This window comes from Quercus robur, chromosome 8 (assembly GCF_932294415.1).
Source record: "Quercus robur chromosome 8, dhQueRobu3.1, whole genome shotgun sequence".
NCBI classification, from domain to species: domain Eukaryota; kingdom Viridiplantae; phylum Streptophyta; class Magnoliopsida; order Fagales; family Fagaceae; genus Quercus; species Quercus robur.
The window spans coordinates 20,186,596-20,211,659 of NC_065541.1; the positions used below are offsets into that span (position 1 = coordinate 20,186,596).

General features: G+C 37.2%; 1 protein-coding gene across 4 annotated transcripts; it reads left to right on the forward strand.

Moving 5' to 3' along the window:
* Positions 1-24,037, forward strand: LOC126694938 (sodium/calcium exchanger NCL-like). 4 transcript variants are annotated; one of them, XM_050391494.1, is made up of 7 exons: positions 1-1,045; positions 4,135-4,320; positions 10,670-10,851; positions 21,459-21,604; positions 21,690-21,957; positions 22,036-22,344; positions 23,521-24,037. In XM_050391494.1, the coding sequence occupies exons 1-7, from the start codon at positions 643-645 to the stop codon at positions 23,767-23,769; spliced, it is 1,743 nt and encodes a 580-aa protein (XP_050247451.1). In that variant the 5' UTR covers positions 1-642; the 3' UTR covers positions 23,770-24,037. The 4 variants fall into 4 exon arrangements, with proteins under 4 accessions (XP_050247451.1, XP_050247452.1, XP_050247453.1 ...); XM_050391495.1 differs by lacking the exon at positions 4,135-4,320 and adding an exon at positions 6,322-6,507; XM_050391496.1 differs by lacking the exon at positions 1-1,045 and adding an exon at positions 1,723-3,088.
* Positions 24,038-25,064: the final 1,027 nt, after the last annotated feature.

The window sequence follows — 25,064 nt, forward strand, 5'->3', positions numbered from 1 at the left end:
CTAGACCTTATTTCTCCCCTCTCCTTCTTCAGCTTGTTTCTCTATCTTTGTTTCATCTTCTTCATTCTTACTTATTTCGTCCACTGTAAACCCTCTCTCTCTCTCTCTCAAAAGTGTCCCTCAAAACATTAATTATGCACGTATCTGTATGCTCAATCTGCTATTGTGTTGTGTTATAACGACACTATTTCTTTACCTTTCTTTTCAGTTTAGTGTCTCTCACTCTCTCTCAGTAAAGGATTTTTATTTTATTTTTTCCTTTGGGAGTTTGATGGAAGTATCGAAACTTTAAAATTATAGATTAGTTTTGTATCATAAATTTTAAAGGGTTGGGCTTTTTTTATTTTGGTAAAATTGGTAAATTGGGCTTTATTATTTTCGTAACTTTGCTATTGGTGATTTTGTTATTGGACTTATTTGTTTGGAGCTTGCTATTTTTAAGGGAGGTAAATGTAATTTTATTGAATAAAAATGCTAAATTAGTACTTATATATATATATATATATATATACATTTTTCAAATTTTAGGGGGCACCAAGCTAAAGCTTGGCTCCGTCCCTGAACGCCTCTCTCTCTCTCTCTCCACAATTCACTCAACTCTACGATCTTCATTATATATATATAACAGACAGCCACAACACCATGTCAAACCACCTCCTATCCGTCTCTACCTTCGGCCTTTTCCTCCTACTCCTCGGAGGCTCCGCCTATGGTCTCTTCATAACCCACCGTCCATTCTCGCCTGATCTTATTTCCGATGGAATCCACGACAGTGATTCCAGTTGGGGGTCCTACCCTGTTCTCAACCGACTCTCCGCCGAGTCTTCAACTTCAACTTGCGACCAGACCTACGGGTTCTTGCCTTGCACCACCTCGGTAATGGGAAACCTCTTCCTCATGGTGGTGTATGGGTACCTCATGTACTTCGCTGCCATGTCATTGACAGAAGGAAGCGAGCACTTGATGGAAATTCTAGGCCCTGGTATTGTGGGCGGTCTCGTCCTTCCTATTCTCGGTGCTCTTCCTGATGCCATGCTCGTTATCGGTGAGCACTTATTTTTATTGCTTTTTATTGTTTGGGTACAGCCGAAACGCAGTGCGTCTGGGTTTCCACTGTGTTTTTTTTTTTTTTTTTTTTTTTTGATAAGCATGTTTCAATGCTGTCCGGTGGGTTCGTGCACAGTTTACAAGACTCACAAAGTGTTTTTTATCAAAACTTTCATTGAATGAGTTTTAAAAATTATTTTGTTAACCACCGCACATCCTTGGTCTTGAGGTGATGGTTATTCTATAAGTACAAGTAATTGTAGAGTTGTAGAGTAGAGCTAAGGGTCGGAGTTCAAGTTTTTAGGAGGGAGTTCACACATATACACTTAGATTAAGTTAGAGTGGAATTCTATTTTGTATTAAAAAAAATTATTTTACTACAGTATTTTTAATTTTCAGTAAAATAAGTTGTATTCAAACGGACTCTTAAAAATACATAATTAAATGATTAAATTTACAACAAAGTTATATTCAAACGGACCCTTAAAAGTATATAGTTAAATAATTAAATTTACAATATTTTAATAGTTTAAGCCTTTTGAAACAATTGGTAATATAAGATAAAACTGTTTATGTGCAACAAATATAAATATAATATAAATTGGTACAAAGGCTTGTGAAAGGGAATACGGCATTTATAGAATGGTTAATATAATAAAGTTGGGCCTAATCTCATAAGTTTAACATTTTGAGTTAAGTAATATTCATATATATTATATTAAGTACTTAATTGGAAGCTCCTTTAGCTGTTCCTCTCCCCAAAAATTTGAAAGGAATATATGATAAAATCATTTATGTGCAACAAATATAAATATAAATTGGTACAAAGGCTTGTGAATGGGAATACAGTATTTATAGAATGATCAATATAACAAAGATGGGCCTAATTTCATAAGTTTAACATTTTGAGTTTAGTAATATTTTTATATATTAGGGATAATTACACATTACCCACCTGTGGTTTACCTCTAATTCTAAGTGCCTACCCGTGGTTTGAATTTTGACACTTTGCCCACCTGTGATTATCTCCGTCTATGTGCCGTAACCCACCTCTCCGCTTTCCGTTACTCTAACACAGAATAAGTAAAAAACAAACCCCAAAACGGATCAAAACACTCTCACTCAAATCTTGAACATGAAGAACATGATGAACATACCCAAATTTTGAAACTTGAGTTGGCTCACTAAACCCAAAACATGAAGATTAACTAAAAACTAAACCCAGATTTTTCTGTTTTTCATGTTCAAACTGATTGTACCCAAACTAAACCCACAATCATGTTCTGGGTTTAGTGAGTCTGAAGAAAAGTAGAAGAAAATACCCAAAAACTAAACCCATGACAGAAAACCCAGTTGACCAAACCCCATAAAAACATAAGAAGATAACAAATTTACAGCAATCAAACACGAAGCACAAATACCCATATGGTGAAAACATCTAAATCATCAGTAATAAAACATCTAAATCATCCAAAATAACCAACAAAGCTATAAACTTCACAATCAAAGCCACCTTGTGCGTCGAATCACAACTAGCACACCCCAACGACTATTTGGCTTGTTTCCCGTGGCCATGAGTGACTCCAAATCCAATCAATCATTCATCACCTTCACCGGCCACTCCCTGAACTTCTTCCCGATCCGAACCCAAGAACAGAACTCCATCCAATTCCCGCAACCAAACATGTCATCTTCATTCGGATTCAGCAGCGACGAAACCGCACCCTTCTTCAGGTTCCTGGGAGCGGCGTGGGTCAATTGCTTGGAGTTCGGCGTGGGTTTCATTACCTGTCGTCGACCAATCAGTTCTGTTCTTCGTGGGTCTGAGTATGTAAAATTTTTGCTTCGTGGGTCTAAGTTTGTTCTTTGTGGGTCTGAGTTTGTGAAATTTTTTCGTTCATCGTGGGTCTGGGTTTGTGAAATTTGTTCTTGGTGGTTCAGCAGTTGTGGTGGCTATGGCAGTGGGTTATGGTGGCTGGTGGCAGGGGCTGGGCTTCTACCCCTGATGCTCGCTGCGCCACATTTTTTTTACTTAGAATCTGTACTCTCTCTCTCTCTCTCTCTCTGTTTAGTGTTTTTTTTTTTTGGTGCAAGACATTTGGTTACTTTGAATTCTCAGTAGAGTTTGAATCGTTGAAATTTGATTGCTTGTTGTGGGTCAAATTTGATTGCTTGTTGAGTTTTGGGTCAAATAAATGTGAAGTTTTGATTTTGGTTGAGTTTCACCATATGGGTATTTGTGCTTCGTGTTTGATTGCTGTAAATTTGTTATCTTCTTATGTTTTTATGGGGTTTGGGCAACTGGGTTTTCTGTCATGGGTTTAGTTTTTGGGTGATTTAGATGTTTTATTATTGATGATTTAGATGTTTTATTTTGGGTTCAACTTCCTGTAATTTTTCAGATTTTTGGTATGTTCTTCATGTCCTTCATGTTCAAGATTTGAGTGAGACTGTTTTGATCCGTTTTGGGGTTTGTTTTTTACTTATTCTGTGTTAGAGTAACGGAAAGCAGAGAGGTGGGTTACGGCACATAGACGGAGATAATCACAGGTGGGCAAAGTGTCAAAATTCAAACCACGGGTAGGCACTTAGAATTAGAGGTAAACCACAGGTGGGTAATGTGTAATTATCCCTATATATTATGTTAAGTACTTAATTGAAGGCTCCTCCAGGTGTTCCTCTCCCCAATAATTTGAAAGGATACGCGGTTAATCCTATGGAATTTGGTGCAATTCAATCCTTTGCTATTGGATGCAAGTTGCATGAGGAAGTTTTTCAAATCTTCAAATTTTGATAAATTCTAAATATTCATAAGTCAAGTTTCTTACATGTCTTATTTGCTTTTGTTTTGCTCATTATGCTTAAATGTTTCAATTATTTACCGTTAAGTGTTCTTAACCTGTCGCTTTGTTAAGAACCATTTTCAATATGATTTTTTTGCAATCAAGATTTTTCTTACATAAACTGTATAAAGCTTATGTTTAAATTTTGATCTCTCTCTCTCTCTTCTACAATTATTAATTAGAAATTTAGAACTTTCGTACAACCTACACTTGTGCTTATAATCAACTCTTTTGTCTTCTATAGTATCTGGTATTTTTGGAACTACTGAAACTGCTCAAAGTCAAATCTCTATTGGAATGGGAATGGTAGCTGGGTCAACTGTTTTACTTCTTACAATAATATGGGGATCATGTGTTATTGCTGGGAAGTGCGACCTCGTTGATTCAATTGCGCAAGATGCCCGGGATACAAAAGGGTTTAATTTAACTGGTACGTACTTAAATATTTTTTTTTCCATTAATTATTTATCTCTAAAACTACTTAAGGTCCATTTAGATACAACTTATTTTGTTGAAAACTGAAAACACTATAGTTAAATAATTTTTAAATGTGTGAATAGTACTGTAAGACCCATTTTTAATATTTTTTCTGAATAAAACAGATGTGGGTCTCATGAACAGTGTATAAACAGTGTTATCATAGTGTGTGAACAGTGATAATGGTCCCTAAAGCAAAACGCACAAAAAAAAAAAAAAAAAAAAGTGCCACCGTCCATTCTCGCCTGATCTTATTTCCGATGGAATCCACGACAGTGATTCCAGTTGGGGGTCCTACCCTGTTCTCAACCGACTCTCCGCCGAGTCTTCAACTTCAACTTGCGACCAAACCTACGGGTTCTTGCCTTGCACCACCTCGGTAATGGGAAACCTCTTCCTCATGGTGGTGTATGGGTACCTCATGTACTTCGCTGCCATGTCATTGACAGAAGGAAGCGAGCACTTGATGGAAATTCTAGGCCCTGGTATTGTGGGCGGTCTCGTCCTTCCTATTCTCGGTGCTCTTCCTGATGCCATGCTCGTTATCGGTGAGCACTTATTTTTATTGCTTTTTATTGTTTGGATACAGCTGAAATGCAGTGCGTCTGGGTTTCCTCTGCGTTTTTTTTTTTTCCATTGAATTGAGGAGCATGTTTCAGTGCTGTCCAGTGAGTCAGTGCACGGTTTTCAAGACTCAAAGTTTTTTTTATCAAAACTTTCATTCAAAATGAGTTTTATGGTATTGTTTATAAGTTTAAAAATTATTTTGTTAATTACCGTACACTTTTAATGTAATGGTCACTCTACAAGTATAAGTACTTGTCGACTGTGGAGGCAAGGGCCAGAATTCAAGTTTTTGAGAGGGAGTTTCACGCACATATACACTTAGATTAAACTATAGTGAAATTCTATCTTGTTTAAAAAATAAAATAAAAAAAATTATTTTACTAAAGTATTTTCAATTTTCAATAAAATAAGTTGTATTCAAACCGACCCTTAGAAGTACATAGTTAAATGATTAAATTTACAAAAAAATTGTATTCAAACGGACCCTTAGAAGTATATAATTAAATGATTAAATTTACAACATTTTAATAGTTTATAATCTTTTTGAAACAATCGGTAATATAAGATAAAACCGTTTATGTGCAACAAATATAAATATAAATTGGTACAAAGGCTTGTGAAAGGGAATACGGTATTTATAGAATGATTAATTAATATAATAAAGTTGGGCCTAACCTCATAAGTTTAACATTTTGAGTTAAGTAATATTCTTATATATTATATTACGTACTTAATTGGAGGCTCCTTTAGCTGTTCCTCTCCCCAAAAATTTGAAAGAAATATAAGATAAAACCGTTTATGTGCAACAAATATAAATATAAATTGGTACAAAGGCTTGTGAAAGGGAATACAGTATTTATAGAATGATTATTAATATAACAAAGTTGGGCCTAATTTCATAAGTTTAACATTTTGAGTTTAATAATATTTTTATATATTATATTAAGTACTTAATTGAAGGCTCCTTCAGGTGTTCCTCTCCCCAAAAATTTGAAAGGATACGCGGTTAATCCTATGGAATTTGGTGCAATTCAATCCTTTGCTATTGGATGCAAGTTGCATAAGGAAGTTTTTCAAATCTTCAAATTTTGATAAATTCTAAATATTCATAAGTCAAGTTGCTTACATGTCTTATTTGCTTTTGTTTTGCTCATTATGCTTAAATGGTTCAATTATTTACCATTAAGTGTTCTTAACCTGTCGCTTTGTTAAGAACCATTTTCAATATGATTTTTTTGCAATCAAGATTTTTCTTACATAAACTGTATAAAGCTTATGTTTAAATTTTGATCTGTCTCTCTCTCTCTTCTACAATTATTAATTAGAAATTTAGAACTTTCGTACAACCAACACTTGTGCTTATAATCAACTCTTTTGTCTTCTATAGTATCTGGTATTTTTGGAACTACCGAAACTGCCCAAAGTCAAATCTCTATTGGAGTGGGAATGGTAGCTGGGTCAACTGTTTTACTTCTTACAATAATATGGGGATCGTGTGTTATTGCTGGGAAGTGCGACCTCGTGGATTCAATTGCGCAAGATGCACAGGATACAAAAGGGTTTAATTTAACTGGTACGTACTTAATTTTTTTTTTTCATTAATTATCTCTAAAACTGTCCCTTTGGATACAACTTATTTTGCTGAAAACTGAAAACACTATAGTAAAATAATTTTTAAATGTGTGAATAGTACTGTGAGATCCATTTTTAATATTTTTTCTGAATAAAGTAGATGTGGGTCCCATGAACAGTATATAAACAGTACATAAACAGTGTTACTATAGTGTGTGAATAGTGATAATGGTCCCTAAAGCAAAACGCTTGGAAAAAAAAAAAAAAAAAAAAAGGGCAAAAAACGCAAAACGCAAAACGCAAATGTAAGATAATTTGAAATCTGAATCCAAACGCCACCTTACTGTTTGTGCGTGTATAAAGTTCAAAGAGTTGGCTTTGTTAGTCTTCTTTCTTTTTGGTACTTGAAACATTAAAAAAAAAAAAGTATTTCTTTTTATTCGGTATCGGGTGGGAATGATAATCCCAGACCTAGCTTTTTAATTGATATGGAACTGTGAGAAATATAAACGGGTAGAAATGTTTGATAAACCATCCAAAACATCAGGACTCTCTCTCTCTCTCTCTCTCTCTCTCCCGTGAAGACATTGTGTAATCAATTGCCACATAAAAACCGATATTTCTAGTCAGAGCATCCATATTGTTGGAACCATAATTTTAACTATTTGACTCCATTAAAAGTTACTTTATATTTTTTACCTTCTTAGTTTATAAATAACCTAACATCAGTACTTTTATTTTAGTTTTCAACACAATAAAATAATATATTTAATACAATAAAAAATTCATTCATTTATTATTTATTTATCTATTCGTCTCTATCTCTCTTTTTCCCTCTTTTCAATCCACAACCAATCCTCACATCAAATCGGAAAACACTGCCTACAAAAGCCACAATCACAAGTATTGGATATATATGATCAATTGGCCACAACAACTGCAAACATTGCCCACAACCACTAAGCTCAAGAACAGAGAAAGCATAATCAATGGGCTTGACAAACAAAATCCATTATGAACACAACCATTCCCAACCAATACTTCACTTAAATGCCATAAACGCATACATAAAACACCAAAGACACAAGAAAAAAAATATGTAACAGAAACTCCACTTCTTTTGCATGTAATAGAACCCACAGCTCTTGAAGTAACCTTGTAAACAAAATACCCCCGAAAATTTCATCTATTGCACCAAAATGCCCACAGATCGGAAAACACAAGTCCACTGCCCATGACGATGGCTGATCGAACAGAGAGCTTTGGTGAGGATGATGAATGATGGATGAATTAGTAAGTGGGTCGGCGATGGTGCGTGGGTCTGCAATGATGAATTGGGTCGGCAATGAGAAGGATGATGAATTGACGAGGATGATGGATGATGGACAATGGACGAACGGACTGGGCTTCGAAGATGGGTGATGGTGCGTGGGTTGGCGATGGATGAACAGTGCTTGGGCTTCGACAATGGTTCGTGAACTTTGGTGGCGGTGGTGAGGAGGATGATGAATCAATAAAGGTGAGAGTTTGATGAGGAGGATGAGAGAGAGGTGAGAGTTTGATTTGTTTTGAGAAAGGGAAGGAGTGAAATGGCAGAGGAAAAAAGAAAGAAATAATATTTCAACGTGAGGAGGGAAAAAAATAGATGGTTGTACACGAGTAGGTAAAATTTTTACCAATACCACCACTAATGTTGCACCCTTATTGTATATTGTGGTGCTAAAAATAGCAATTTAATTTTTTAGCATCACCAATACTAATGCTCTTAAGGGGGCAAAATCTAAGCAAAAAACACACATGCGTATGGTGTGTGGGGAGGGGGGGGGGGGTTGATGATTGGTTGTCAATTTTTTTAATAAGTTTTTGTTAAATTTGTTGGGCTAATGATTTATGGATGGTGGTTGTTTGGGTTGATTTGTGGAGTTGTTTGGGTTGATATGTGAAGGGAGGACCAAGTTTTATTTTCCTTAGGTCTAATTCAAATTTGGCCCTAATATATCTACAAGTTAGGGGGGCCATGATTTGCAACCTTTAATATGTAAACTTTTTTTCTTTGACGTAATAACACCTTAAGAATAGTGGTTTTCATATTAATACAAATATTCTATCTTCTTTCGTCAAAAATAATCAATGTCATTTCCTTTAAGATTGGGTTATTAATTTTAAAGATTAAATTCTGTAAGGATGTAATTTAATTTTAATATGTCATATCATTATATTATATATTAAAGAAAAAGCACAACATTCTAATACTCATTTGAAAATCCAACTTAATTTTGAATTCATTGAGATGTTATTATATATGGTAGGGTATATTAAGTTTTAAGTAAAAAACTGATCTAACAATCTTTTATTAAACCACTAGCCTCTAAGCACACATGTTTCTTGTGCTCAGAGGCTCTTCTATTTTTTTGGTAAAGGTTAATAATTTCTAATGGTAATTGTAATTTCTTTTTTAAAAGTGTGTTTGAAAGTAGTGTAGTGATATAAAGAAATGACAAAGTTTAGTTACAAAATTTGTTGTAGCCTTAAACTATAACCTTACTCAATATCTTTTTATTGAAGATGAATTTTGACAAATTCACCATTGGATTATATTTTCTTCTTATATCCTCTATACTAACAAAATTTCTAAAAAATTAAAGATCAATAGCTATGTCATCAATTAATTGTTTAAATTACAACTTTTTGTAATTTGAAATTATGCATAAAATATAATCTTATGGATAATATAATAAATAATATCTGATTGACACAAAATTTGATATGTTTATTAAGAATGTAAAGAACATAGAATTTAATGGTTGGATTTTGAAAATATGTAGTCATATTTATTTTTTGAGTAAGATTGTAGCCTTAGGTTACAACTAATTTTGTAGTTAAACTTTGTCCATAGAAAAAAGTTTGGGTAGGAAAAATGAGATAAACCTAAGGGCTAAATTTTAGGAGTTCTCTCTTCTCTTTTTTTTTTTTTTTAATTAGGAGTGTTTTACTGTTATTTGGATGAAAAAGGAATTACAAATTTTTCCATAAAAAAGGCTAAATTTTAGGGAATAAAAAATTAAGGTGAAGTAAAAAAATCCTAAATTTTAAGAGTTCTCCTCTTGAATTCAAAATGAAGTTTGTTATTTGATATTTATGACCCTATTTTTAAGAGAAGATATTTTTCATTAATGAGAGTATTTTTGAACCATATATAGATCCAATTCAAAGTGCAAAATCTTCTTATATATAGTATAGATTATTATCAAATTTTGATTCTTAATTTTAATGATCCATATATTTCTTAACAAAATTCAAAAAGTACATCTAGGCATGCATGCCTTGTGCTTCTTCAAAGAGAAACAAAAAAGCATGCTTGAGGTTGTGCTTCATTATTGAAGCTTTGTTTTAACAAAGGAAAATGCTTGGACCTTAGGACTTGACCTTTGACCCTTAAGCGCACTTAAGCACACTTGCATATTTTTATTTGAACAATTAACCATTTCGACATATGATTGATTACAAATCAACTATTCTGTTAAGAGTTTTTCAGCAAAGTCTAACATATGATTCATCGCATGACATTAGCATGAGTTTTGCTATATTATCTATAATTTTAAAATGACGTTATTACTTTTCTTTCTTCTGTATAACAAAAAAAATTAGAAATAAAGCATAGTTTTGAAGCATTCAAAAGTTTGTCTATTCCATCTAGTTTGCCTGCATTTCAGCTGTGAAGATTCTCTCTCTCTCATCTTTGCCAAACACTTGTTTGGTTTTTTTATTTTTTTATATAATTTATTATGTTTATTAACTTAGATCATGTTGGGTAACAATGCCATTTTTTAATTATTGACGATACCACAAAAATAACGGTATGTCATATGATTATATTTGTTTGGATTTTTTTAACGGTACTATATAAGGGTACTATATATTAGGATGGATGGTATCATACGTGGGACCCATTTAACATGAAGAAACATGCCTAAATTAACCATGTCATCTTCTAAGTGTGTTCCATTCTGATTTTTGAGATAAGTTACTCGTGGTAGGTTAACTTACTATGCTAGACCACTGAATCATTTGCATATATGTCCTGCAGAGTGAAATGTTTTGTAACTGTATAATTAAATGGTTCACAAGGATTCATAACCGAATTAAATCTCACATTTTTGCAGAATCTGGCATTAGTACTGATATCTGGACTAGCTATACTGCAATGATGATGTTCATATCTGTCATACCACTTTTAATTGTTCAAATACCACAAATTCTCGATTCAATTTTATGGAGGCATATAGCAGTCTTGATTGGGCTTATTGCCTCTTTTCTTCTATTGGTTTCTTATAGCACTTACAAGGTAAGTGTGCCTATAATTATATTGTCTTCGCTGGTTGGTTAATGGTAATCCAGTTCTATTTCTCTCACCAAAATCTTTTATTGTCTTATAGATAGATAATCTTGAGTGATCAAATTTGTCTAATCATGTGGAAATTTGGGAAAAAAATTTCAACTTGATTTTTCAGATTTTGTTATTAAATCTGTATTGTAGCTGGTTCCAGTTCATGTTGTGGAATATGTCCCTGATAAGCAAGTTATTCTAGCAATGTTTGGATTGTTAAAGTTAGACATATTATGTCTCAAGTGAACCAAATCAATTGTAGGCCCATATACTTGTAAAACAAGTATATTAACATTGGATTAGTCAAGGGTTCTCTAGTATATAAACACAATATTAGGTTCATTAAATAGAAGAGCTAGTAGACAGTATGTCTCCGTTTAGGACTTTTTACTGTAGACATAAGCCGATAGACTAAACTATGTCAACCTTTATATTTGATCTCTCCTTCTTGATTCTACTCATAACTCAATCACCCATGATCACCCAATTTTAATAGTTAAAAACTACTGGTTTTTCTATTGATATTGATGAAGTGCAAATTCGTCAGTCGAAGTGAATGCGTCTAGATGGAGCCAAGCCCTCGTCTCAGTGCTCAACAGAAATGGTATGGTAGCTCCTTAGAGTGGTCACCGGTGTGGTGCTTGTCACAACATCTTCGATGCCAAAGTTAGTACAGGGAAGCTTTCAAATTATAAAGCAATGTAATGGGATAACAACAAGTATTTCTGATTGTGTCTATGTACCTTGTGCTGGTGCTTGTGGGGGCCTTATATATGCTCCTACAGCCCCTAGCTGTTGTGGTAGTTATTGTGGCCTTAATGCCTCTCTTGGTAACGCCTTGTGCTTAATAATGTGGATTTCAATAGTCTTTCAACGGTCCATACAACTGTCTTTGTAACTGCCCGAGGTATTATTGCCTGTATTGAATGGCTTTGCTATCTTCGTCCATGATGTGGACATTTGATATGTTCGTCTTGGGGGATGGCCTTGTTGGTAGCGATGATATCGTCCATGTAAGTTTAGTTTGTTAGTCTTATTAGCTGCCGCCTAGGCTTTGTGGTCGTTCGTGAGGCGGCAATCACTAAGAGCGAAAGGGTTTTTTTTTTTTTTTTTTTTTTTTTGGGATTCCCCTCTGCATTCAATGTGCAGTGGTGGAGCTGGGTGTGTTGTGGCCATGTGGCGTAGCCTGAGGGGTGGTTTTAATGCTCCACACCATGTGACTCTCGGTTTTCCCGCTGTTTTTTTTTTTTTTTTTTTTTTTTTTTTTTTTTTTTTTTTTCCAGTTTTCTGTGCTTAGCTTTTTAAACTTCCTTCCTTCTCTTTCTTTTTTACTCTTCACTTCCCTTTTTGCTCTGTGTTTTCAGAGTTGCCATTGTTGAACACATGCTGCCATTGTTGCTGTGAACCTTCTGCGTTTTGCCTTCTTTCTCCGCCACTTTTGAGGTATGGCCTCTCTCTTTCTCAATTTTTCTTTAAGTAGATAACTCTGTGGCAATTTCTAATTTTACTTTGGCTTTTCTATGTTTTTTGGTCTCTCTAGGATTTTTACCCTTCTTCTTTTTGAGTCATATGCTTAGTAGCTCTGAGGTTAGGGCCCTTTGTCCCTCTGTCTCTTTTCTTTTTGCTCGTTTAGGGGGCTCTTTAGGTATTTTCCCACATCTCGAGAGGTTCGTTTTAGAGGGTAGTGGTTTGTGTATAGTATTGGGTGATTTGCTACTGTTGCTTTGTCAATCAATTGATTGGTTTGAGGGTTTGATAAGGAAGCGGGGAGTGATGTCAGAGGTGAGGTCGAGTGAGTTGGAGACCGGGTTATCATCTAGTGATAGACCCGTGGAGGGGGATACTGCCGTCTCTGCCTCTCGAGAGGTTAGGGCTTTCCATGCTCTCGAGGAGGAGTGCGGCTTTGACGGCGAAACACTCTCTTGGTTTAAGGACATATTTCAATTCCCAGATAGGGTTAGGGTTCGTCTACCAAGTGAGGAGGATTGGGCTTGCCACTTCTTTCCTGGGGATGTATGCTTCTATGAGGCTGCCTTTCTTTGTGAGCTTAGGTTCCCTGTCCATCCTTTCATCATGGAGTTGCTGAACCACTTTGGTATTGCTCCTAGGCACCTTATGCCCAATTCGTGGAGGATAGTGGTCAGCTGTATAGGGATATGGCTGGCTGCTACAGACGGAGATATGATCAGGGTGGACGAGCTCGTCTACCTGTACCGTTTGAAAGTGTCTAAGGAGCACGGGTATTATGAGCTGTTGCCATGGGAGAGGAGGACTAGGATCGTCTGGAATCTACCCTCGTCATTCAGATACTAGAAGTCCCGGTTCTTTTTTGTGTCTGAGGACGATTGGGAGACTTCCTCTAGTGAAGTTTAGGGTGATCTCCCAAGGCTACTCCGTTGGTGGAGTATCCCGAATTTAGGTGCGTCATTATTCTTCCTGGCTTGTTAATTTTCTTTGTTTATTCGTCGTTACTTAACTCTTTTTCCCGTCGTTTTGTGTAGTTAAAAGACGACCCAGGCTCAAAAGTAGATACAGGGAGCGTATTGAGAAGTCCATCAAGTACGCAAAGACAATCAAGGACTTTGACGATCTGGTGGATCCACGGACTCTTGCCTTTTACTGCCTTGGTCCTGAACCATCTGCTTTTGTCCTGCAAAAGTTGGAAAAGGACAAACAACTCTTACTTGCTCTGGAGAAACTGAAGGTTATTGCTACGAAGGTTGTCGAGGGTTTCCAGCAAACTGAGTATAGTACTATGCTTTTTAGTTGGTACTTCAAGGGCTTCGAGCTTCTCCGTCGGTATATGATCAAACACCCACTAGAATAGACCTCGAGAATCTTGATATGGAGATGGTTGATCAAGAAATGGCAGCAGACGAGGCTGTTCAATCTACTACTCCTGAAGTTACCCCCAGGGACACTTCCATGCCTCCTCCAGATGGTGATGACACTGCTGCTAACATTTGACCCTGCCTTACGTTCAATTTAATGTTTTCTTTATGTATTTCGTTGCCCGGTGTATTTTGGGCTTCTAGTTATATTTTCATAACAATATCTCTAATGTAAGAACAATGCTTTTAGCCTAGCGTTTATGGGCTTTTAATTTTAACATTAAAACAATGGTAAATGCCTGTTGTTTTTGGGCTTTTAGTTATTTTCATGATCGCATACTTACTTGCTCGTTACTCTTTTCCCGTGTCAGTTCTTTGTTTTTGTCTGGATGGATTTTTGTCGTATATTTTCTTTGTCAGTAACTTACATCCGTCTAGACGGAATTTTGTTACTTAGCTATTTTTCTCATGACTTACACCCTCTTAAGGGATCTTGCCATCTTTTTGGCTTCGTCAGTAACGTACATCCGTCTAGGCGGAATTTTGTTACTTAGCCATTTTTGACTTACACCCTTGTAGGGATCTTGTCATTCTTTTGGCTTCGTCAGTAACATACATCCGTCAAGACGGAATCTTGTTCTTAGCTATTTTGACTTACACCCTTTTAGGGATCTTGTCATTCTTTTGGCTTCGTCAATAACGTACATCTGTTCAGGCGGAATCTTGTTACTTAGCCTTTTTTTTTTTTTTTTTTTTCCCACTTTTACTGTACTAGATCTGCTTTTAAATCTTGAGCTGTATAGTCCTTTTTATTGCTTTCAAGAATAAGTACAATTGCCTGTTACAACTATTGATGGTATTTCTTCAAGTGCTCAATATTCCATGGTCGTGGGAGTCTCTACCCGTCTAGGGTTTCCAGGTGATAGCTGCCTTGTCTGGAGTAATGGAAGACCCGGTAGGGCCCTTCCCATTTGGGGCCGAGTTTTCCTTGGGCAAAGTCTCTAGTTACTGGGGTGACCTTGCGTAGGACGAGGTCTCCTATGTCAAGTCGTCTGAGCTTCACTCTTTTGCTGTAGTACTCGACCATCTTCTGCTGGTACTTAGTCATCTTATTGGAGGCTTTCTCTCTAACTTTGTTTAGGCAATCCAGGTTGACTCGTAACTGGTCATCATTATTCTCCTTGTGGAACATCTCTCGTCTGGTGCTGGTTATTTCTACTTTGACTGGGATTACTGCTTCGGTGCCATATGTGAGTTTGAAAGGGTTTCTCTTGTTGGGGTTCTTGTTGTGGTCCTGTAAGCCTACAAGACACTAGGCAATTCCTCCGGCTAGGCATCCTTTGTGTCGTTTAATTTGGCCTTGATAATCTTGAGTAATGTTCGATTCGTTATCTCTGTCTGCCCGTTTGCCTGCGGATGTCCCGGGGATGAGAACTGGTTCTTGATCCTTAGGCTTGAACTGAAGTCCTTGAAGCTTTGGCTGTCGAACTACCGTCTGTTATCTGATATGATTGTCCATGGAATCCCGAGCCTACAAATTATGTTCTTTCACACGAAGTTCTGGATCTTGGCTTCAGTAATGGTTGCTAGTGCTTCTACTTTGACCCACTTTGTAAAGTAATCAATGGAGACTACTAGGAATTTTACCTGTCCTTTGCCTTGAGGCAATGGGTCGACGATATCGATTCCCTATTGTGCAAAGGGCTAAGGGGAGGATATTGTCGTCAGTTTTTCCATTGGAAGACGTTGGACGCTCCCAAACCTTTGGCACTTATCGCACTTCTTTATGAGCTCCCTTGCATCTACCAGCTTTGTAGGCCAAAAATAACCTGTTCTGATAACTTTACTTACCAGTGATCTGGGGCTTGCATGATCTCCGCAAACTCCTTCATGGATCTTTTTTAGAATATATCTGGCTTCTTCTTCGTCCACACACTTCAGGTAAGGCATGGAAAAGCCTCTCTTATACAGTGTGTCGTTTAGAATCGTGAATCTGGCTGCTTTCCTCCTGACCTTGCTAGCCACCTCGATATCTTGAAGGAGGTGCCCATCTTGGAGAAAGGATATGACTGGTGTCATCCAGCTACCTGTGTTCTAGATTGCAAAGTGGAGATCTCCTTGATGCTGGGGCGTTTCTAGACTTCTGTCACCAAGCCCATGTTCGCTGCTCCTTCTTCCAATGATGTTAGCTTCACGACTTCGACTGCTACCATGTTCTGGCTTCTGGGGATCCGTACAAATTCTACTTTATCGAATTCCTGAGTTAGATGTTTCATCAGCTTGAGGTATTTCTGCATTCGTTCCTCCTTTGCTTCATATTCTTCCTTAATCTGCCCTATCACGAGCTTTGAATCACTCTGAACCAGCAGGTTCTTAGCTTCGAGTGCCTTACCAAGCCTTAGTCCCGTCAGTATTCCTTTGTACTCAGCCTCGTTATTGGTGGTTGAGAATTTCAGTTAAACTTCATATTTGAGCACTTCTCCGTCAGGGGTGGTTATGACGACCCCTACTCCCCCCCTCCTTTGGGTTGACGAATCATTGGTTTGTACTATCAATCGCTCTGTTTCGTTGGTGAGGTTATCCTCGTCTGGAAGGGTGAACTTGGCGATGAAGTTTGCTAAGGCTTGCACCTTAATGGCTAACCTAGGGTGATGCTTAATATCGAACTGGCTGAGTGCAATTCCCCACTGAACCATTCTTCCTGCTACTTCAGGCTTGTTCATGAACTTCCTGATGGGTTAATCCATCATTACCAGTATAGGGTTCGCTTGAAAGTATGGTCGCAGTTTGCACGAGGCTACTATTAGCGCGAAGGCATTCTTTTCAATCTTTAGGTACTTAGCTTCAGCACCTTGAAAAGCTTGACTGACATAGTAAACTGGGAGCTGTTTCCTTTCCTCTTCTCGAATGAGGGCTGCACTCACGGCTGTGGCTGATACTGCCAAATACAAATATAAATTTTCCCCTCCCTTGGATGGACTAAAGAGGGGTGGATTACTCAGGTAATGTTTGAGTTCCTGAAACACTGCTTCACATTCGTCAGTCCAGGCAAAGGCCTGCTTTAATGTCTTGAAGAAAGGCAAGCATTTTTCCGCCGTTCTGGAGACGGACCTATTGAAAGATGCGATTCTTCTTGTGAGCTTTTGGACTTCTTTGACGGTCCTAGGTGATGTCATGTTGAGTATGGCCATACCTTCTCCGGGTTTGCTTCTATCCCCCTTTGGGATACTATGAATTCTAAGAACTTCCCTGAGACTACACCGAATGCACACTTGCTAGGATTCAACTTCATCTGGTATTATCTAAGGGTGGTAAACGTCTCCTTCAGTTCGTCCAGGTGGGCAAGTTCTTCTCTACTCTTGACGAGCATGTGGTCCATGTACACCTCCATATTCCTGTCAATCTGCTTGCTGAACATCTTGTTTACTAACCTCTGGTAGGTTACTCCTGCATTCTTTAGCCTGAAAGACATCACCTTATAACAATATAGCCCTTGACTTGTGATGAATGCAGTTTTCTCTTGATCTTCTTTAGCCATTTTTATCTGGTTATATCCGGAGAAAGCGTCCATGAACATCAGCAACTTATGCCCAGTCGTAGAGTCCACCAGCTGGTCTATCCTTGGTAAAGGGAAACTATCTTTCAGGCAAGCTTTGTTGAGGTCAATAAAGTCCATGCACATTCTCCATTTCTCATTCGCTTTCTTCACTAGCACGACGTTGGCAAGCCAGTCAAGATAGTAGACCTTTTGGATAAAACTTGCTAACAATAGTTTGTTAACCTCGTCTGTAATTGCTTGGTTCCGTTCAGGGGCGAAGACTCGTTGTCTTTGCTAGACGGGCTTTCTCTCTGGGTCCACGTTCAGCTTATGTCGAATGACTTCTAGAGATATGCCTGGCATGTCCTCGTGAGTCCACGCGAAGACGTCCATGTTTTCTTTAAGGAATTGGACAAGTTTTGTCCTCATCTCAGGGCTTAGTTTCGTCCCTATCCTCATTGTCTTGGTCGCCTCCCATTTGACCAGTTCCATTGTTTCCAGGGCCTCCATTTTATCCTCTTCTTTCTCCTTAATCGTCCACGTATGGTTCTCCTTTGCAGCCAATACGGCCTGGTAGCATTCCCTGGCTTGAACTTGATCTCCTTTGACTTACCCGACATCGTTTTCAGTTGAGAATTTTACCTTTAGGCAATAAGTGGACATGGCTGACTCCCATCTGTTGAGCGTGGGCCTCCCAATAATCACATTGTAAAACGAGGGGTAGTCTACCACCAAGAAGTCTAACTGATGGGTCAACTGTCTCGGGTAGATCCCCACCGTTACTGTCAATGTCACTATGTCCTTTGGATATACTCTGTCCCCACTGAAACTGACAAGGGGGGAGTCAAATGGGCGTAGTCTTCCTGGCTCTAGCTTCAGCTGCTAGAAAGCGGGAAAATAGATGATGTCTGCAGAGCTCCCATTGTCCACAAGGATTCTCTTGGTATTGAATCCTTCTATTGTGAGCATTATGACTAAATGGTCGTTATGAGGCTGCTTCACTCCCCTTGCGTCATCCTCATTGAAAGACATATCCTGGTCCGTTCGTCTCTGCTTAAATGGGGGTGTCATGTGGACGTTGTTCACCTGACTCTGACATGTCTTCCTGAGGGATCTGAATGACCCGCTTGTGAATGGTCCTCCTGTGATCGTCTGTATCTCCCTGATCACATTCTGTGGGGGCTGGGACGTGTTATCTGTCTCTGGGCAAGGACTTGCATTGATTTTTGTTATTGTCCTTGAACCTGCTAGACTCCCCTTTCTTCACATACTTTTGTAGTTTTCCTTTTTGTATCAACTCCTCTATCTGTTCCTTTAGGTCCCAGCAATCTTCTGTACAGTGGCCATGATCTTGGTGAAATCTGCAGTACTTCTTTTTGTCACGAATGTTAAGGGATGAATGTAATGGCCTTGGCCATTTGAAGTAATGCTCATCCTTAATCTGCGTCAAAATTTTGTCAACAGGCATAACTAGAAAGGTGAATTTTACCGTTCGGGGAGTTTTCTCGTCTTTCCTTTTACCCCCGTCACTGGTTTGATGATCTGAACGCTCCCTTTTTTGTCCTCTACAGTCATCCTCCTTCCTTCCCTTGTCTCCTGGCTTTTCCACGTCCCTTATGGCTGCCAATGCATCTTCAGCAGTCATGTACTTTTGTGCCTTCAGGAGCATTTCTACCATCATCTTCGGAGGATTCTTTGCAAGTGAAACCACGAACTCTCTGGATTTCAGCCCTGCCTTAAAGGTCGTTAGCTGCACTTTGTCGTCAGCGTCATCTACCTCTAGGGTTTCTCAGGTAAAGCGTTTCATGTACGACCTCAGGGTTTCCTTCTCCCCTTGCCTAATAATGAGTAAATGGTCTGCTGGCCTCTTAGGGCGTTGTCCCCCGACGAAGTGGCCTAAAAAGGAGTTGCTCAACTGCTCGAAACTATTGATGGATGAAGTTGGCAACTTTGTGAACCACTCCCTTGTAGCTCCTTTGAGAGTGGTAGGGAAAGAACGACACAATATTTCGTCAGGAGGTTGTTGAAGGCCTAGTGTCGTCTTGAAGGTGTTGAGATGGTTCTGGGGGTCCTTAAGGCCAGTTCAAGCTGCAGTAACCGAAACTTCGATGGCACTGGGTATTCCAGGACCGCCGTAGTGAAGGGAGAGTCTGTTGCCCTGATCATCCTATCCAAGCTCCGGTCTGCTTTCTCCTTAATAGCATTCCTCAACTTGTCCATCTCCTTTCTCATTTCTCAAAGAAGATCTGAGTTCTGTTCATTTGGAGTAGTAGGCCCTCGACGGTCACTTCTTCTATGGCTATCTCCCTCATCCTCCTGGTTGGCTCTGGACCGATTCCCCTCCTGTTGAAGCCACAACCTCATTTCTTGATTCTGCCTGGTGAGCTCTTTAACGGTGGCTGCAAGAGCCTGGACTTGCTGAGCTAAGGTGGTTGAATCTTGGTTGGACTCCATTTGAATATAGAAGTTGATAGAAACTACGTTTTCGAATCTGAGTACGAAAATGTCGTCCCCACAGATGGCGCTAAACTGATGAAGTGCAAATTCGTTAGTTGAAGTGAATGCATCCAGATGGAGCCAAGCCCTCGTCTCAGTGCTCAATAGAAATGGTATGGTAGCTCCCTTAGATTGGTCACTGGTGTGGTGCCTGCCACAATGTCTCCGATGCCAAAGTTAGTACATGGAAGCTTTCAAATTATAAAGCAATGTAATGGGATAACAACAAGTATTTCTGATTGTGTCTATGTACCTTGTGCTGGTGCTTGTGGGGGCCTTATATATGCTTCTACAGCCCCTAGCTGTTGTGACAATTATTGTGGCCTTAATGCCTCTCTTGGTAACGCCTTGTGCGTAATAATGTGGATTTCAATAGTCTTTCAATAGTCCATACAGCTGTCTTTGAAACTGCCCGAGCTATTATTGCCTGTATTGAATGGCTTTGCTATCTTCGTCAATGATGTGGACATTTGATATGTTCATCTTGGGGGATGGCCTTGTTGGTAGCGATGATATCGTCCATGTAAGTTTAGTTCATCAGTCTCATCAGATACTAGTGTGTGTTTGGTAACCGATTAAAAGCTAGTTTTTTGTTTAAATTATCTATTGTTTGCAAATCCCACACTATTTTTTTTTTCAACTTTATTTCAAATAATTTAAATTTCAGCATTTGGAAATAAGTTAGCCTTTAACTTTGTCTTGCAAATAAATTACCAAAAATAAGTAATTCTCAAACGGACAATATTTGATCAGTAATGTGAAATAAATCAAAGATTGGGGTAGGCAGGAGTTGAACTTATGCCTTTCAAGAGGCATAAGGACATTCTCAATCATTAAGATATTTTCCTTTCTTAGCCAAAAAGGATGATTTTTTTTTTTTTTTTAGATTATTGGCTCAGTTTACTAAATAAATTATATTTCTTTCTGGTGGAGGGAATTGAACACTGGCTTCTTAAGAGGCTTAGAAATGCCAAAAGGTAGTTGAACTCTAACCTTTTAAGACGCTTAACAATGCTAAACCTCATAGGAGAAAAGCTAACAAAACTAATACTTCCATCGTTCCACTTTTTTTGTCCTTTATTCCATTTTGAGATGTTCCAAAATATTGTCCTATTCCTAAAAATAAAAGTCATTAATTTACTAATGTTCCTATTATACCCTTATTAATTTACTAATTCAATTTTTTGATAAATTTTTTTAAGGGTAGTTTTGGAAACTTATACATTTTTAAAAGATAAATAAGACAATAAATGATATTCCCTTAAAATGTTTGATTTTTCAAACAGGACAAAAAAAGTGGGATGGAGGGAGTAATATTTAAGACTATTTGTGTTTTAATATTTTTTTTAAACATAATTAAAGGGGCTGATCAACAGTTAGACTAATGACTTTAACAGGTACCGATTCAACCTCAGTGCAGATTTAATGACTATGATTTTAAAAGCTAAGATTTGGCAGCCCCTAAACATAAAGTCTGATTGTGAACTTTTGACAATTTACTTTATGTTTTTTAGTTGTTTAGTTAAGTAAATTTGAAGGAGAGGAGAGAATAGGGCTTTTATTAAGGATAATTACTGGTCTACCTCAAACCGAGTATTAATTACTTAGGCATCTTTTGCGGTTTGAATGTCAGAAATTCTTTCCATATTGATCGTTTACTTTCTGATAGAGAAAGTTAAAAATATTGTGCATTTGTGCAGGTCCTTCAGCCTTGGATCCAAGATAGAAAAATTTCGTATGTGAAGCACAAGCATGTTATTTTAGCATTTCTAAGGCATCTAAAAAAACGTGCACTGGGAAGGCTGCTCAACGAGAATGGCGATCCTGATGAAGGGAACATTGCAAAGTAAGTTTTTTTTTTTTAATAGAAAATTGTTCTTTGATTTTTATGTTTCCGTATTTGATGAAATTTTTGTTGGATATAATGGCAGGCTGTTTTCTACAATTGACACAAATCATGATGGACACATTTCAGATAGTGAATTGAGAGCATGGATTGTTGGAATTAATTTTGACGAAATCGACCTGGATCAGAATGATGCTGTAAACAAAATAATGAAAGATTTTGATACATCGGGTAATTCTAGTATTGAGAAGGAAGAGTTTGTCGATGGCATTTCAAGATGGCTAAATAAGACCAAGAAGACTGCTGCTCGTGATCCCGGTCCTGAAACAAAGCTTTTTAATGACTTTCACATGGTAAAAATTGTTCTGTTTCATATTCATATTTTCAAATCAACAGATGCTTTATATGAATTCTTGGAAATTCTTACACAGGACACAATGAGAGAGCATGATCTGTTGGATGTGTGTGAGAGTGGGAGTAATAAAGTTGAGGGTGTTGAGAAATCCAAACGGCCCTCCATCAAGGCAGTGCTATTGTTGTTGCTGGGAACTATAATTGCTGCTGCTTTTGCTGATCCCCTGGTAGATACTATTGATAACTTCGCTGATGCCACTAGTATTCCTGCTTTTTTCATCTCTTTCATTGTGTTGCCTTTGGCTACTAGCTCTAGGGACACTGTGTCAGCAATTAGATTAGCTAGCCAGGACAAGCGACATACAGCCTCGTTATCATTTTCTGAGGTTTGTTTCTCATTCCCAACTCTTTGTATCTATGTTATATTTAGTACTTACTCCCTAGAGTTGATCATGCACAGATAAAATACAAAATGGCAAGATATGTACGTATTAAATTGTGATATTGGTGTGTCTTAGCTAGAGTCCCGAGATTTTAAATTGCTCTTGCGTAGCAACAGTTAGGATATTATTGGATCATTTTTTGATATATGGATTTTAAAATTTAAATTTATTTAGGCACTTCTTTCTTTTACAATAAAAGAAGGGTGAGGTTGTGGATTCTAAATCCATTGGTGCATGTGTAGCTTCCAACTAAATTTTATTTTTTAAAAGTGTCAATTACCTTTGGTGGCTTTTAAGACTTCACTGGTGGGTAGAACCAGTTATGAAGGCCCCCTACCTATCCTTGGTATTCAAGGAACACCAAGCACTTGAATTTAGACCATTAGCCTCATTTTACAACATTTTTATAAATAGTTGATATGTCAAATTTTTATCGGTTTTTATCTAGGTTGACTATTAACATCATTTTTTTAATTTACTGATTTTCACTTACCCCATCAGCATTTTGTAAAAAAGCTTGTATAATAATTTGTAACTTTAGCATTTTTCATGTGATATTATACCTCTGTTGTAGCTTCACTTCAATAAAATTTGTGTTTATTACTTGCTCAAAGCATGGAAACAATGATGTGTATTAGTTATGCTTTATGCATTATAACAGAAATCGAGAGAAAAGAGATTTAGAAAATATCTATATTTCTGATTAATTAACCAAAAGATTACAAGTTTTCAACTTTGTATACGCTACATGAATAGAGGCTAACAAATTACCAAACTAAGCGAGAAATTAGCTACAGTTAAACTGACCAACTAACTTAAGAACTAACCAATCGCAGCCATACACCTGTACACTTTTTTCACGTGACTGGCACATGCTTACGGCAGAGATTCATTTATCAAGTTATACGACATGCAGCAGAAACGATAACAGTTTCTTAAGCTACAGTCGTTTATGCAGTAATACTAACTTCTTAACTCTTATGCAGTTCTTGTTTCTTGTTTGATTCTTCCTTCTTCTTTTTTATTTTTTTTTTATTTATTTATTTTTAATTTGAAATTATTGATTTTTCTAGAGAAATTCAACTGCAAGTGTCATAAATCATTTTTTTCTTGCTGCAGATATATGCGACGGTAACGATCCATAATGTCCTCTCTATCCCAGTCTTCTTGGCCCTGGTTTACATCAGGGGATTGACATGGGATTTCTCATCTGAAGTGCTGGTTATTCTTATTGTTAGCATTGTGATGGGTTCCTTGGGCAGCTTCCGCACCCATTTCCCTCTGTGGACATCTATACTAGCTATCCTACTTTACCCATTCTCCCTGGCCCTGATTTATGTTCTTCATTACTATTATGGCTGGTCATAGACTCACGGAGATCCCAAAATTGTGATTGGTGGGTACTTGGGCCGGCTCAACAACTTTTGGGCCTTAGGCGAAAATTTTAAAAGGAGCCTTTTTATCCAATGTTTGAATATCATTAGGACTATTTTCATTATTCTTTTTTTGTTGTATAATTTCATTATCTTCCAACTCTTTTTGATAAATTTCTTTTTCATTTGTAATATTTTCACCCAAACTTTCTATTGTGTTTTTCTTAATACTAGTAACAAATTTATCTATAGATCCTTTTTGAGATTCAATTTGTTTTTCAATTTTTCTCTTTTTTAGAAGTTTTTCATATCCGGATAAATATTTTCTAGTAGACATTTATAATGAGAAAATAGTTATAGATAAATAAAACACAATTTATAATTAAAAATGGTAATTTAACTAAAAATAAAATTTAAAGTATAAAACAATAGAACCTGATTATTGCAATTTTTCTGAAGTCATGACCACTTTAAAGTTTAAACCTACACAAATAAAAATTAATTTAATACATGGTTTAATAAATTAGTGTCAGTATAATACAAATGAGTTGATATGATATACATCAAATTATTAATTGGTATAATAATTTATAATAATAGATAAAGTGTTAGATTAAAAAAAAAATGTGAGAAACCATCGGACCAAACCGTGTAAGTTATAACTATGGTCTGTGGGCTGTACTCCTATAAAAAAAAAAAAAAGTGAGAACCATCTAGCTCCAACCAGTACTCCACTACATCCTATTTCCTATGGCTAAGATTTAAAGAAAAAACGTATCCTATTAGTATCAAATATCATGGTAGAAAAAGGTCCAAAGAGGGCAGAATTAGAAAAGCCATCCTAGCAAAAAATGTGTCCCATCCCATCAAACAATTGTGCAATGTAGTGAAAGTGTGAAACAAACTAAAAAAAAAAAATATATATATATATATATATATTTTTTTTTTTTTGCTAAAAAAAAGGGGGCCGAGGCGACCATATGTGACTTACCCCCTAGGACGTGATCTAATTAGGGGCACCCCTCCGCTAGGGAATGTTGGATTGAGCCATAGCTACTGTGACCGGGACGCCACAGACCTCACCCTAGCACCCCAAGAGAGCCAGAGTATGAGGCGCAATGCATGCCATAAATTCCCCCCCACATGGTACCTGCCACGACTCGAACATGGGACCTTGAACATGCACACGGGATCCCACACCGCTGGGCCACCCCTCCTGGGGCTTAAAAAAAAAAAAAAAATATATATATATATATATATATATATATATATATATAAATAATTTAAGTT

Bases quoted from the DNA above. Each gene is read 5' to 3' on its own strand.
- LOC126694938 (XM_050391494.1), top strand. From the start codon at position 643: ATGTCAAACCACCTCCTATCCGTCTCTACCTTCGGCCTTTTCCTCCTA. The intron at 1,046-4,134 runs GTGAGCACTTAT...TGTCTTCTATAG, and splicing joins TGATGCCATGCTCGTTATCG to TATCTGGTATTTTTGGAACT. The intron at 4,321-10,669 runs GTACGTACTTAA...ACATTTTTGCAG, and splicing joins AAAAGGGTTTAATTTAACTG to AATCTGGCATTAGTACTGAT.